The sequence below is a fragment of the Haliotis cracherodii genome, unplaced genomic scaffold (assembly GCF_022045235.1).
Source record: "Haliotis cracherodii isolate W230 unplaced genomic scaffold, xgHalCrac1.p SCAF_6, whole genome shotgun sequence".
Classification (NCBI taxonomy): domain Eukaryota; kingdom Metazoa; phylum Mollusca; class Gastropoda; order Lepetellida; family Haliotidae; genus Haliotis; species Haliotis cracherodii.
The window spans coordinates 23,557,587-23,571,817 of NW_027266319.1; the positions used below are offsets into that span (position 1 = coordinate 23,557,587).

The window sequence follows — 14,231 nt, forward strand, 5'->3', positions numbered from 1 at the left end:
ACTACACGACAAGGGACAACACAGTTTACCCTAAATGAACTACAAACACGAAGGTTTGTTTTACATTTAATTAATTGAAAAATACTTAAATTAGGACAATAATTATGACACACTCTGATTCACGTGATATTTTTATAGCATTACGGTAGATGTATTATGCAAAGCATTATGCTAGGAGAGGGCAATCTAAATATGAATTTACAGTTTCTTCTCGATGTCTGAAGTGTTGAGTGATTTTGAATCTGGCAATGTAACTTCGTTGGGTCCGTTTATTGGCTTTGATGGGGTTTATATCAATGCTTCAGTATGATGGTTTTCTTATAAAATGACCCGCATGTGATCGGCCGGTGCGTGTTTACTTTGGCGGTTCCGTGGAACAGTGTTTGATGACCTTCACCTGAAAACAAATAATAATAATAATAATAATAATAATAATAATAATAATAATAATAATAATAATAATAATAATAAAAATAATAATAATAGTGAGTGAGGTTTAACGCCACGTTTAGCAGTATATTCCAGAAATATCACGGCGGGGGACACCAGAAATGGGCTTCACACATTGTACCCATGTCGGGAACCGAACCCGGGTTTTCGGCGTGACGAGCTCACGCTTTAACCAAACATGATCCCTCTTGGTTGTAGCATCGACAGCGACGATAATAATAATAATAATAATAATAATAATAATAATAATAATAATAATAATAATAATAATAAAAAAATAAAAAAATAATAATAATAATAATAGTGAGTGAGGTTTAACGCCACGTTTAGCAGTATATTCCAGAAATATCACGGCGGGGGACACCAGAAATGGGCTTCACACATTGTACCCATGTCGGGAACCGAACCCGGGTTTTCGGCGTGACGAGCTCACGCTTTAACCAAACATGATCCCTCTTGGTTGTAGCATCGACAGCGACGATAATAATAATAATAATAATAATAATAATAATAATAATAATAATCATCATCATCATCATCATCATCATCATAAATTTTAAAAAATAAAAAATAATAATTAAGTCTTCAAACATGTTGATCCCATTTGGTTGTAGCGTCACCCTTGTCATGTGGTTCATGTCGGTGTAGTCATTCATTCAACATAAACTACGTTGTCACGAGAAGACAACGCCTGATTCAGGCATCAAGGTCCCCCATAACTTCGGGTGTAGGCGATGTCGATGTCACTCACTCACTCGCTCCCTCACTCACGATGTGACTCACTCACTCACTCACTCACTCACTCACTCACACACACATACCAAAATCACCAAAATACCCACCCACTTACTAACGCACCAACTCAAATCAATCATTCAAATTCAAATCAATATTTGGATTGGCAGCTGATCAGGACAGGTTAAGAGAACGTGTCAGGTAATAAAGTCAGTTGATATTTTTAAGATAATAGACGTTAAGTCCTGTTGTTGTTTTCATGTTGTTGGTATTCTTCATTATTTATAGTGTGAGCGTTACTTACGTAGTCGATGTAACCATTGAAGTCTTGGCTGTAGTCGGACATAAAGGGGTCACCTCCGATTGACAAGTTACAAGTTGTCTTGGCAATGTTTCCTGTAAACAGACAAAACAAACATGTAGCTACGTACGCTTGTTATTGTTTGACAACATTTTACGAATGGCGAACCAGCTCTTGAGAAAACTCATGTCAATGTCTCGCGTTAAGTGTCTTTCTAGACCCGTTAAGATCCGGGGTAGAATAGGTCTTCAGCAACCCATGCTTGTCGAAAGAGGCGACCATGCTTGTCGTAAGGAGCTACAAACGGGATCGGGTGGTCATGCTCGCTGACTTGGTTGATGCATGTCGTCGTATCCCAGTTACGTAGATCGATGTTCATGGTGTCAATCACTGGATTGTCTGGTCCTTACTCAATTATTTAGGGACTGCCGTCATATGGCTGGAATATTGCTGAGTGCGGCGTTAAACAACAAACAACCAAACAACAGTCGTTCTGTACATAGGTGGCGTGGGCCTATGTTAATTCCATTAGCCTCCACACGGACCTGACACACAGACACAATTATGAGAAGTAGGCTAGGTTATTGGTTATAACACTGAGGACCGAATTTATATCCCTCTTATTAGTTAAAGAAAATGCCTACAAATAGCATAGAGAAAGGTTTGCGTCATAATAATGTGTCCTTCCGCGGTTATGCGGTTACTGGAATAAGAGGCATGTTACTGTGGTTTGAAACCTCAGATTACACAATCAGATCCAAGATGGAATGAGTGAGTGAGTGAGTATGGTTTTACGCCGCTTTTAGCAATATTCCAGCAATATCACGGCGGGGGACACCCGGGCTTCACACATTGTACCCATGGGTCTTCGGCGTGACGAGCGAACGCTTTAACCACAAGACTACCCGACCGCCCCGAAAATGGAATGAAGAAATCATATCGATGTATGTAAATAAACAAATCAGTCTAGTTTATCTACCCAAAGAGGTTCCTTAAAGGATAAGACAGTGGTGAAAATAATATGACAGGATCCCTGTAAATCATGGATGACACCAGCTGTGATACCAACTCACACGATTGCTCCTGGTCAAGATCTGACAGGTGGGGCTATATGGGGTCTGCCCCCAAGGCAAATGCCTCCGTCAGTGCAGCCCGGACTCGCCTACCATTCACGGTACAGAGAGAGACAATGTCAAGCTTACCTCTACCCTTGAAGGTCAGACACTCCCGATCATTGACGAGGAATCTAGTGTTGGAATCTTTCACCGACAGTGTCAGCTTGTACCAGCCGTTGACATCCTGAAATTAGAAATAGATCACTCATTTCATTCGATGTAATTTAGAATATTGAATGTTGTTTTCGGTGTTCTGACACACGTATGGTGAAATGAAGAGTATACTGCACCATGTATCTATTACGTATTTTCTATGGTTTTGTTGAATCTATCCAACTTAAAAACTATAATTGTATTTCATCTTTTCAAGATCTGATATATGGAAACACAATACACTCTACACATGAGTAATAAAACAACTTGATAATATTAGAATAGACCTTTAGCAACCCATGCTTGCCGTAAAAGGTGGCTATGCTTGTTGTTAGAGGCGACTAACGGGATCGAGTGGTCACGTTCGCTGACTCGCTTGTAGTAGAGTATGGTTATTCGAGCTGTAATAATGTACTTGTTTTTGCATGTGATGTGACGTATAGCAGGTTCACCGAGAGGTGACTCACGGGATCGGGTGGTCGGGATGCTGACTTGGTTGATGCATGTCATCGTATCCCAACTGCGTAGATCGATGCCCATGATGGTCATGGTGTCAATCACTGGATTGTCTGATCCAGACTCGATTATTTACAAACCGCTGGAACATTGCTTGAATATTGTTTAGTGCGGCGTTAAACAACAAACAAACATAGGTAATTCGGACAACCGATCCTACGATTTGGAGAATTAAATTCACTGAATTTTTAATTAACTAAACGAGGTCTTACCGGTTCCATGTTTTTACAAACACCATTGGACAAGTGTGCAGTTCTGACAGCGACATAAAAGTTGCCCTCCTCGGCGTTGAACGACATGATCACCGACGTCTCGCCGGTGGAGTTGACGTCGCAGCCGTTGGACAAGATCACTCTTGTGACGTTGTCGCGGTCAGCGACCGGCTTAATGCGGACTTCGATAAAAGCCGTGTCTGTTAGATCGTTGCCGTTGAGGTAGGGGATGTCGATGGAGTTGTAGACGAAGTCAGCAGCGTTGTTGTTTACCGTTGCACCCTCTGATTGCACGACTTGGATTTGGTTGATGTTGTTTTCTTGGCGGACGAAGTTTCTGCCGTCTTCATAGGCGTTGCTTGTAGCGTTGTAAACATAGTTGACGAGTGTCTTGCAACCACCTATTAATATGAAACGAGTGTAAACATATCAGGATGTATATATATAACATTCAGTATTCAACTAGTGAGGGGGCGATAACTTCATCCAACATGTAGTACCGCATGACACACCCGAATACCCGAAGACCCGGGCTTGATTCCCGACATGCATACAATGTGTGAAGCCCATTTCTGGTGTCCCCCGCCGTGATATTGCTGAATAGTGCTAAAAGCGGCGTAAAACCATACTCACTCACTCATGACATACCCGCACGATTATTATATTTGTTTATGTAAATAGATTGGACGCGTGTGTTCCTGAAAACAGCTAAAGTACAATATTTTTCTGTTTATTTCAGACATTTCGTATTTGTCTGATCTGATTGTTTAAAAACAGTTGTCAAATAAGGTAGCATGATAAAAGGAAGTATTCAAAGATTGCAAACACCGTAACATCAGTAATGTAGCTGTCTACTTTAACCCAGGAATATCTGTAATGTAGCTGCCTACTTTAACCCAGGAACATCAGTAATGTACCTGTCTACTTTAACCCAGGAACATCAGTAATGTACCTGTCTACTTTAACCCAGGAACATCAGTAATGTAGCTATCTACTTTAACTCAGGAACATCAGTAATGTACCTGACTACTTTAACCCACGAACATCAGTAATGTACCTGACTACTTTAACCCAGGAACATCGATCAGTAATGTACCTGTCTACTTTAACCCAAGAACATCAGTAATGTACCTGTCTACTTTAACCTAGGAACATCAGTGATACACCAAAAGGAAACTTACTTCTGCCTAAGAAGTAAAAGGCGTTTCTTGGAACATCCTTATTATGGAAACTCCTCATTCTGAACGAGGAGCTGGGTTTTTATGTGATTTTAGTGGGAACGGCATCGTCCGGATTAGCAGGGTTTTGCTGTATTACAATAAGCAGGTCTCCCTCCGAGTGAGCATGGATACGTCACCGGAATGTATGCAAGCAAGCGAAAAAGATGTTAACTTGTCAAATACTTTCAACCTTCTTAATCAATGTTTCATGATTGAATTTACCTGTTTCATGTTTCCTACTCATTTCAGGCCACACTTGTGGAGTTCAGATGAAACACATATCATTAAACTGGATCACAAAAAGTACCAGGGAGCAATTATGCATTAGAAAAACATGTACAAAACCTACAAAAAGATATCATTTAAGATTCGTCACAACAAAATCAACATATCGTTTCGTTGTTTCTTTCTGCATATATACGTACTGGTGAAGGCAGGCAGAGCCTTGATAGCATCCACTGCCGAGGCCTTGGTTGGGGGGTTGTCACACATGCACTTCTCCTGATTCCACACCAGTCCGTAGGGGCAGTACATTGCGTATTCGACGGTGCCCACGGACATAATGAACATCCCGGTGTTAGGGTGGGGCTTGTGGGGACAGTAGCAGAAGCACCCCGTCACGTCGAAGGACATGGTCTTGCAGTCTTTCGGTTCCAGTTTGCACACTGAATACATAGAAATAACAATGGTTGTCAGTAATAAAATAAACCGTAGATTTTCCACCTAGCTTTCGAAAGCCCGCCTTACTTCCCCCCCCGACACCCCCCCCCCCCCCCAACTCCCCCCCCCCCCCCTCTCTCTCTCTCTCTCTCTCTCTCTCTCTTTCGCTCTCATACCTTTGATTGCATTGTCGCTGGCTGTAGTAGTCGCGACAGTGGTTGTTGTTGGCTCCATGGTTGATGTTGCTGGTTCTGTTGTCGTTGCTGGTTGCATGGTTGTTGTTGCTGGCTCCGCAGTTGTTGTTGCTGCTTCAGTTGTTGTTGGTTCCGTGGTTGTTGTTGTTGGTTCTGTCGTTGTTGTTGTGGTTACCGTGGTTGTTGTTGTTTGTTCTGTGGTTGTTGTTGTTGGTTCTGTGGTTGTTGTTGTTGCTTCCGTGGTTGTCGTTGTTGGTTCAACGGTTGTTGTTGCTGCTTCAGTTGCTGTTGCTGGTTGCGTGCTTGTTGTGACTTGTTCTGGTGTTGTTGGAGTAGCCTCAGTAGATGACGTAGCATCGGAGACGGCTGTCGTGATTGGTTGGGTGATGGTAGCTTGTATCGACCCACGGAGCAGAATACTCAGAACAACGATAGCGAGGACTGCCTGACCTTTAGCCATTTTGAAACTGTAAGAGAACGTTCGAATTGAGTTATCAAGAACACACAAGGCTATGCATGTTTTACACTTTCCACTTAAAACCAATGATCACGAGGTCGTAAAATTCGAGCTACCGATAAGCGGATTCTGACAGGGATAAGGGACGTAACTCTTCACGGCAACAATAAACAAAAATACAAAACGTCAACGCCAGAGAATATTCTCAATTGTCTGCCGAAACTGAATCCATTGGGCGTCAACGCCAAATAATTATGAAAATTATATGACCCAGGTGTTCGTGAAGAGGGCGAACGTGTCGTTCTCTGACGTTCCATGACGTTCAATGGGTTCGTTCTTTTCCTCTCAAATAGCCTAAAACCTGAAATATGTAATCTACAAAAGTAAACAGCGTTTTGCACCTACAAAACGTCAGTTAAAGCTGAACTAGCTCATGACAGAGACCCTTTGACACTTACAGTAATATATCGCTTAAATAAGTTATTTTCGTATTTATCAAATACCCAGTAGAGTAAATTAGCTGGAGGTGGTGGCGAAAACACAAACGCAAGAGCCATAAAATACGAATCGATCAAATGATGACAAGAATAGGCTGCTTTTGAGAGTAAAGTAAGAACGTCTCAAGCCTTAGAATGATATATTGAGGATTAAACACTCCAAGCAAAAGCCAGGACACAGATAACAACGACCTGAAAGGGGCGTGTCACTTCCATGCAGACTGAAGCGATACATCACGTCACGTGTGTGTGTCTGACGTCAACTTTAACGGAAACATTGTACAACGTTTTATTTTGTCTTGAGATAGGGATCATCTCATGAATGACTATACCATTTAGTCATGTTGGTTTAGGTTGAAATAATTTGAATGATACTGTTATTTAATGTAAAATGTTTAAGATTATAACTGAAATATATCTGTTTCTAAAGTGACGTTTTTTATGTGAAATAATTTCTGAAAATAATACTTTTTTAAAAATTCAATGTCGATAAAATTTCAAAGCACTAACTTGAATGGCGTGTTCTACAAGTAGATGTCATTTGTCTGATAGTCTTTCCACAATTAAGAATATATTGATAGCTGGTCATCTTGCGCAAATTGCAGGCAATACTTTTGAGAGTCTCCCTGACCAATCGTGACGTGGTTTTAAGCTGTAAGTGGTCGAGCTGCTACCAGGAGACAGATGGTGACTGCCAAGTCCGTGACATCATATCAACGTCACACTATTATGTCCCTTACTGTAATGTAAAGTAGGTTATGCAACGTGTCACGTGACACGGGACCCAGCATGCTTTTACTGTGGAAAGGTAAAGGTACTTGTTAAACTGTTGGTCATTAACGATTATAAGGACATGGCCCAGGTCAATTGACATGTCTTGTTGTTTACCTGCTGGATAAAAGTATGTGAAGGATGTCATACTAACCATTAATGATTCAGATTTCTTGCCACGGAACAGTGGAACACAGTCTCCCAAAAAGTCGAGAAAGACGCTTTTGACGCCATGGATTTATTTACATAACCTCAACGTTTAGGAGTAGCCAGTCTCGAAACAGCCTCTACCACCGAAACAGGTATCACATGACGTAAACGCCAAAATAAAGATGAAAAATATAGAAATGAATTATTGAAAGTCAGTGATGACACGGATGTTCGCATAAAGGTTAAGCATGTCCTGTCCATCGAGTGTTACCTTATACCTACCGGTCGAAGTAATTGTAGCGATGAAGGTAATACTAGGTCGTTCAATGTCTTTACATCTGGTATGTTTTTAACTTTATGTTCATTTTTTTAGTTCAAACATATTTTATTCTCATGAAAAGGATTGGGCATAAGTTAACTAAAGAAAGAGATAGGGAAACATGTACATCTCTTGTAAATGACGTATGAAGTATATATATATACACGTGTGCGACTTCCTTACGTAATACACCATATGCATATGGACGCACGACGTACATCCTGTACGTCCTAAGAAAAAAATCGTCTGCATCCCATAAGGGACACGTGAAATATGCGTACCTCTGTTCGGTAATGTCCGCCGGTATTTTTAACAGACGGTGAAGTTTAAGATAATCATGGACGACTGAAATCAGCAAAATATGTATTTAATAATACTATATTTAAAAACGAATCTAAGTGTGTTTTACGTTGATTCTACATTTTTTAAGGTTATAATTAAAACATTAAAATGGAGCATATTTTTATTTCGTTGTTTACAAATAAATTACTTTTTGTTGTAATCTGTAATGTTGCGTTTTTCTGGCGGCTGTATTTCGCTAAGATCCAAACTGTTTATACAACTGTGTTCTTGGCATGTTAAACGTTTACATTCCAACATGTGGGTGAATGATAGGAACGGGCATTGCACATACAATTTGCAGAGCAATTAACGTGTAGTTAACCAACCGTTTGTTGTTTCCCGAAGTTTGAGCAGGAACAGCTAGGAGGCTGTTTGTATTGATGTAGGGGTGTGTCGGAAGAATGCTGGTGTAGTTACACCATTTGATTGTCGATTGCACACCACTGACTGTGGTATCACAAACACGTTACTTGTTGGAGCATCTGTTTTCTTGAACGGTTTCTCACTTTATGCTGTTACTGAATTAATGATATTTTTAGAAATAGGATACATTATTTCATCATATCTTACTGTGAATGTGGTGACAAATTTATGCATTATTTCAATGCGGAAATTTTAAATTCATACAAAAGTATAAATTAATTTTGTGAAAGTATTGTGTTACGCTTGTCATCAGTCATCATATGTTACATGTTAAAAACATTGAGTCTGTGACCAAACAGTTTGTTTGTTTAACGCCGCACTAAAAATATTCCAGCTGTATGACGCGGTCTGTAAATAATCGAGTCTGGACGAGACAATCCAGTGATTGACATCGTGAACATCAATCTACGCAGTTGGGATACGATGAAATGCATTGGCCAAGTCAGTGAGCCTGACCACCCGACCGCCCCTTACGCCCCTTACGCCCCTTACGACAAGCATGGGTTGGTGAAGACCAAGTATAACCGACAGAACAGGGTAACACAGAGAGGTATATCAACTTGACGTTTATCAGAGGCTACAGTGTATGAACCAACGCAGATCTTTAATACAGTTTGTATAATTCTAACCGTCATTCTAGTTGTTGTTGTTTGATGATTAACGCCGCACTCAGCAAAATTCCAGCGCCATGACGGCGGTATATAAATAATAGAGACTGGAACAGACAATCCAGTGATTGACATCACGAGCATCGATCCATGCAATTGGGATGCGATGACATGCATCAACCAAGTCAGCGAGCCTGACACCCGATCCCGTTAGTCGTCTCTTACGACAAGCATTGTCGCTTTTTACGGCAAGTAAATGTCGGGAATCGAACCCGGGTCTTCAGCGTGAACGCTTTAACCACTACGCTACCCGACCGCCCTGTTAACTGCGAAAACGCAAATATGTGTAAATTAAACCCAAACTGAAGATGGATAATCACAACATATAAACAACAATGGCATTGTTGGCATTTTCGTTTGATGTGCAGAAAGGAAACATACCCAAATAGTTTGCGTTCCTTTACTAAATATAACCATTTACCGATTCTGTCTGATACAGGTGTTGACCTCAACACGATCTGTTTGCCAGTGCCCCTTTAACGAATATTTGATGAGTGTCAGATGACCGGGAGGACCTGGGTCCTTCGTGCTATTTGCCAGCATTACACCAAACGTGTCGCTAATCACAGACGTCAATGGAAACACCACACTACTTCTTGCCAGTTGACAAATATCACACGGTGCCGCCAATATTGTCATCGGTACGAGGGAGGCTGCCTCACAGACTCAGAAGCCTTTCATTCTGCCAACGGACACCGACCAAAGTTTGTTTGTTTGTTTTTTAACGTCGCACTCAGCAATATTCCAGCAACATCACGGTCTGTAAATAATCGAATCCGGACCAGACAATCCAGTGATTGACATCATCGATCCACGCAATTGGGATACGATGACATGCATCAACCAAGTCAGCGAGCCTGACCACCCGATCCCGTTAGTCGCCTGTTACGGCAAGCATGATGTGCAGAAGACGACTAACGGGATCGTGTGGCCAGGCTCGCTGACTTGGCTGATGCATGTCATCGTATCCCAATGGCGTGGATGGAGGCTCATGATGTCAATGACTGAATTGTCTATTCCAGACTCGATTATTTACAGACTGTCGCCATAAAGCTGAAATATTGCTGAGTTCGGCGTTAAACAACAAACAAACAAACATAAGATGAAAATGGCAGTGTCTTCAACTTATATCTTACGTGCGATAACCATATTCTTTTGATGGGCATTTCTAAGACGTTGACGGATTGCAAAGTAGACCAAAACATTTGGACAACGGCTTCTTTATTTTACTGTGATAGCGACGTGTAGGTATTGATCATTTGAATTATTTCATCTGTATTTCTCCAAGTGGCATAACTAAATTAACTCCATTTACATAGTGAAATCCGTATACTTGATTTACTTTACGAAGACCATATAGTATAACTAAGTTAATTCCATTTACAAAATGTTATCCGGATGAATCTTGATTTACTTTACGAAGACCATATTGTATAACTAAATTAACGCCATTTACATAATGATATCCGTATGCTTATCTTGATTAACTTTACGAAGACAATATAATATGACTAAATTAAACCCATATACATAATAATACCAGTAGCGTTCATTGATTCACTTTTGAAGACCATGTATAGATAATGCGTGATGAAATTGTAAGCAACTCTAATCAGGCAGTGAGATTATCTTACCTGTGCAGGTCCCGTAAGCTTTGTGTAGTAGCCAGTTGTGTCTTCGTCAGCCGAAGGACAGCTGTGTATTTATATACCCAGGTGAGCCCTCAGGCAATATGTAGGTATATGTTAATGAGCTGTGACGTAACACGTCGTCCGCCAGTGACGAATTGTCCTCACAGTACAATTTCCGTACAGGATCTTAATGAATCAAGTGAATGGGCTACGGGATATGGTATTTACAAACACTTCTCCCCCATCCTTACTGTCATTTGCATTTTATCATTTTTTTACTAAAGAGCTTGCTTATCCCATTTCCAAAGACGTGTAGATGATTGCAATAAAAAAATAGGTCAGAAATAGATTAATGTGTATCATAAACTTCTTGCACTTGTTGAATATGTTGTTTTATGCGACAGACAAGGCCTGAAAAAAAATTCTATATAATTTAAGATTAGTTTTGAAGCACACGTAGAGCTTGTTTAATAAGCACAAATTCCCAGAATGTGAAGTATTGCAATGAAGTCAACGGTTATGTTACTGTCATTTAAAAAGGAAAAGGCGTTTGATGGATGCTGAAATTAATAATACGCTGGAAGTAATATTAATAGTTGACAGGTGCATTGCAAGGAGGGACATAAAGTTAACAGATTACCTGAACGATCATAAAACATGTGACTTTAAGTATAATGTGTAAAAAAATGTTTATGCACAGGTGAAATACTGTTAAAAATCCTACAAAGCGTAGAGTAGAAATATTGTATAATGTATGGAGGTTCATAGAAGTGTAAGTATATTTACAGAGAGTTAATGATGTACTCCAATTGCAGAGAATCCGGATTCACTGATTTCCGCTAAAGGCAAATGAATTCCCCTTTTCTTAAACGGAATATACACTTTCCGATGTTCTGGGGTTCGGCGTAGTGAGGTTCCCTGAATTGCTAAATCTCAAAATAGCCACAGGTACAGTCATGTCGCCTGTTTATGTCTTTTAACAGGGGCGGTCGGGTAGCCTAGTGGTTATAGCGTTCGCTCGTCTCGCCGAAGATCCGGGTACGATACCGACATGGGTGTAATGTGTGAAGCCCATTTCTGGTGTCCCCCGCCGTGATATTGCTGGAATGCGGCGTTAAAACTATACTCACTCACTCTTTTAACTCACCCTTTACTGGTTGTGTGCAAATAAGCGAATTAAAATATGATACTGTTTCAACTCTTACTTGTGAAAAAATCTTTTTTAGAACAGTAAGCTATGACATTAGGCCGCTATTTCACCTTTTACGCCCAATGGAATCTGTTTCGGTAGATACCCGAGACTGATTTTTTTCTGGCGTTGTCAGCTTACATATATATTTGATAACAAACGCATTATGTACGCATGTGCTCTGTGCGCTTCAGCCTTTTGCCTGCATTCCCGTCAAAAGTGATATTTAGCGTGTTATCATTACATTATGAAGGCATCCAGGTACTCGCGTCAGATGAGATTAAATAATGAAGCCTAGGCATGCTTATAGCTGAATATTGAAATACTGGTACAGAATATCAAGTGCTGTCGAGGTCGGATTTGAACCCAGGTCGACAGTAGCGATTGGAATTTCCTGACGGTTTGTGTAAATCAGTTAGAGTTATCTGCCCCTTGTTGTACACGGTAGGCATGATCGTTTGAGAAGTTTCGGCATGGGACAGATTCTAGAAGACTGGCACGATGGCGATTCGAGGCCTGACCTGTTTTTAATCTGATTGCGCAGTGCGGTTTGGATCTATTAAAACATCTTAAAATTCAGTTGAGTTTCTTATAAATACTGGACCCTATCATAGCGCTAACAGTCTGAAAAAAATCTAGAATATCAATGTAATATTGTCACATTCCCCATGTTTCGAAACATCCTTTTTCGGTGGATCATCATTGATTTCGTAATATAAGCCAATGGACTTAATGGCGATTTTACGTTTCTAGGCCAATGAGCAAGTGAGGTGAGATGAAATGGGGTTTAACGTCGCGTCCAAGATGATTGCACTTATATAGCGACGTGCATGCACGTGTGTGTAGCTGCTTATACTAGTCCGGACTGATGTCGATTTTACAGAGCTAGTCCACTGAGATACCATGCCGCAGTTTAACATGAATACCCCACTCAGACACAGTATACTGACTCCGAGCCGACCAGTACTTGTTTCAGACCCTTAATGCCGAGCACCAGGAAGGATAACAAGTACCATCTTTTCCGTTCTTTTGGTATGACGCGGCCGGGGATCGAACCCCGGACCCCCGCTCTCCGGGCCCTCCGCTCTACCACTGCCCAGCAGTGTATGTGCATTCCCGGTACGAAGAGGAATCAGTAATTTTTTCCTGTTCTCATGACGAGAAAGTGAGTGAGTGAGAGAGTGAGTTAGCATGGTTTTACGCCGCTTTTAGCAATATTCCAGCCATATGACGGCGGGGGACACTAGAAATGGGCTTCACACATTGTACTCATGTTGGGAATCGAACCCGGGTCTTCGGCATGACGAGCGAACGCTTTAACCACTAGGTTACCCGACCGCCGCGTTAACATTTTTTATCCAGTGGCCAAGTTACCCAAGCGAGTGAAAAGGCAATGATATCATCCCATATACAGCCTTCCTACTCCTACCAACTGAAAGTGAATGCATCTTTCAGAAACATGATTGTAAGCATGAACAACTGAAGAGTGGCCCTGCGTTCCATAAAAAAAGCTCTGAAAAAAAGTAGACACAATTTATGGATAGCAACTACTTTATTTTACTGTAATGGAGGCGTTTCGGATTAGATTCTTACACCGTTGTCACGCAAGGCTGAATAACGAACATGGTACAAAATATATATGGTGCGGGGAGGATTAACAGTAACAACCATTGCATACATGAGACAGATTAACAGCATAACTAATACTGTAACTACATGATGGACACAGAACACATGGCGATGAAGCCAATTAAAGAGATTAGGTATACACAGGTTGGATCATATCACCTATTCTACTTTGTCATCAGTCAATTTCTTAGAATGCCTATCAAACAATTCAGCCTTTGGCTACAGCAGATGTATACGTATGATAAAGATAACTATATATTATGTTCAAGTTTTTTCATCGATGCGCATCGCCGTGAGCTAAATTCAAAAATAAACTTTTACAACATTAATCATCATATATGAAAATGCACTAAGTTAATTATTCATAATTATACGTTATTAATAATTGACTTCAGTCACAAGGATGTTGATCCATATAACCTGTACTACCATGAAACGTCTTTAATTCGGAATTCACTATACCGACTGGAACGTTACATGCCAAAGGACATTACAGCATATTGTTTCACTTATCCAGAATATTGGTAATCGGTAGAATCCGGATTAACGAGGTTTCCCTATGTTTAAATCGACACACTGACACCGACTGATTCCCGACC

General features: G+C 40.7%; 1 protein-coding gene across 1 annotated transcript; it reads right to left on the reverse strand.

Annotated features, from left to right (window-relative positions):
• Positions 1-355: 355 nt before the first annotated feature.
• Positions 356-5,858, reverse strand: LOC139446759 (uncharacterized). Its single transcript, XM_071228069.1, has 6 exons — positions 5,539-5,858; positions 5,128-5,367; positions 3,483-3,883; positions 2,689-2,785; positions 1,490-1,581; positions 356-397 (listed from the first exon to the last, which is right to left on the reverse strand). Exons 1-6 carry the CDS (start codon positions 5,633-5,635, stop codon positions 356-358), a joined length of 969 nt encoding a protein of 322 aa, XP_071084170.1. The 5' UTR covers positions 5,636-5,858.
• Between the last annotated feature and the right edge of the window lie 8,373 nt (positions 5,859-14,231).

Excerpts from the sequence above, each read along its gene's own strand:
- LOC139446759 (XM_071228069.1), bottom strand. The coding sequence starts at position 5,635 with ATGCAACCAGCAACGACAACAGAACCAGCAACATCAACCATGGAGCCA. Across the intron at positions 1,582-2,688 it reads TCTGACCTTCAAGGGTAGAG|GAAACATTGCCAAGACAACT; the intron begins GTAAGCTTGACA and ends GTCTGTTTACAG. Across the intron at positions 398-1,489 it reads TCAATGGTTACATCGACTAC|GTGAAGGTCATCAAACACTG; the intron begins GTAAGTAACGCT and ends ATTTGTTTTCAG.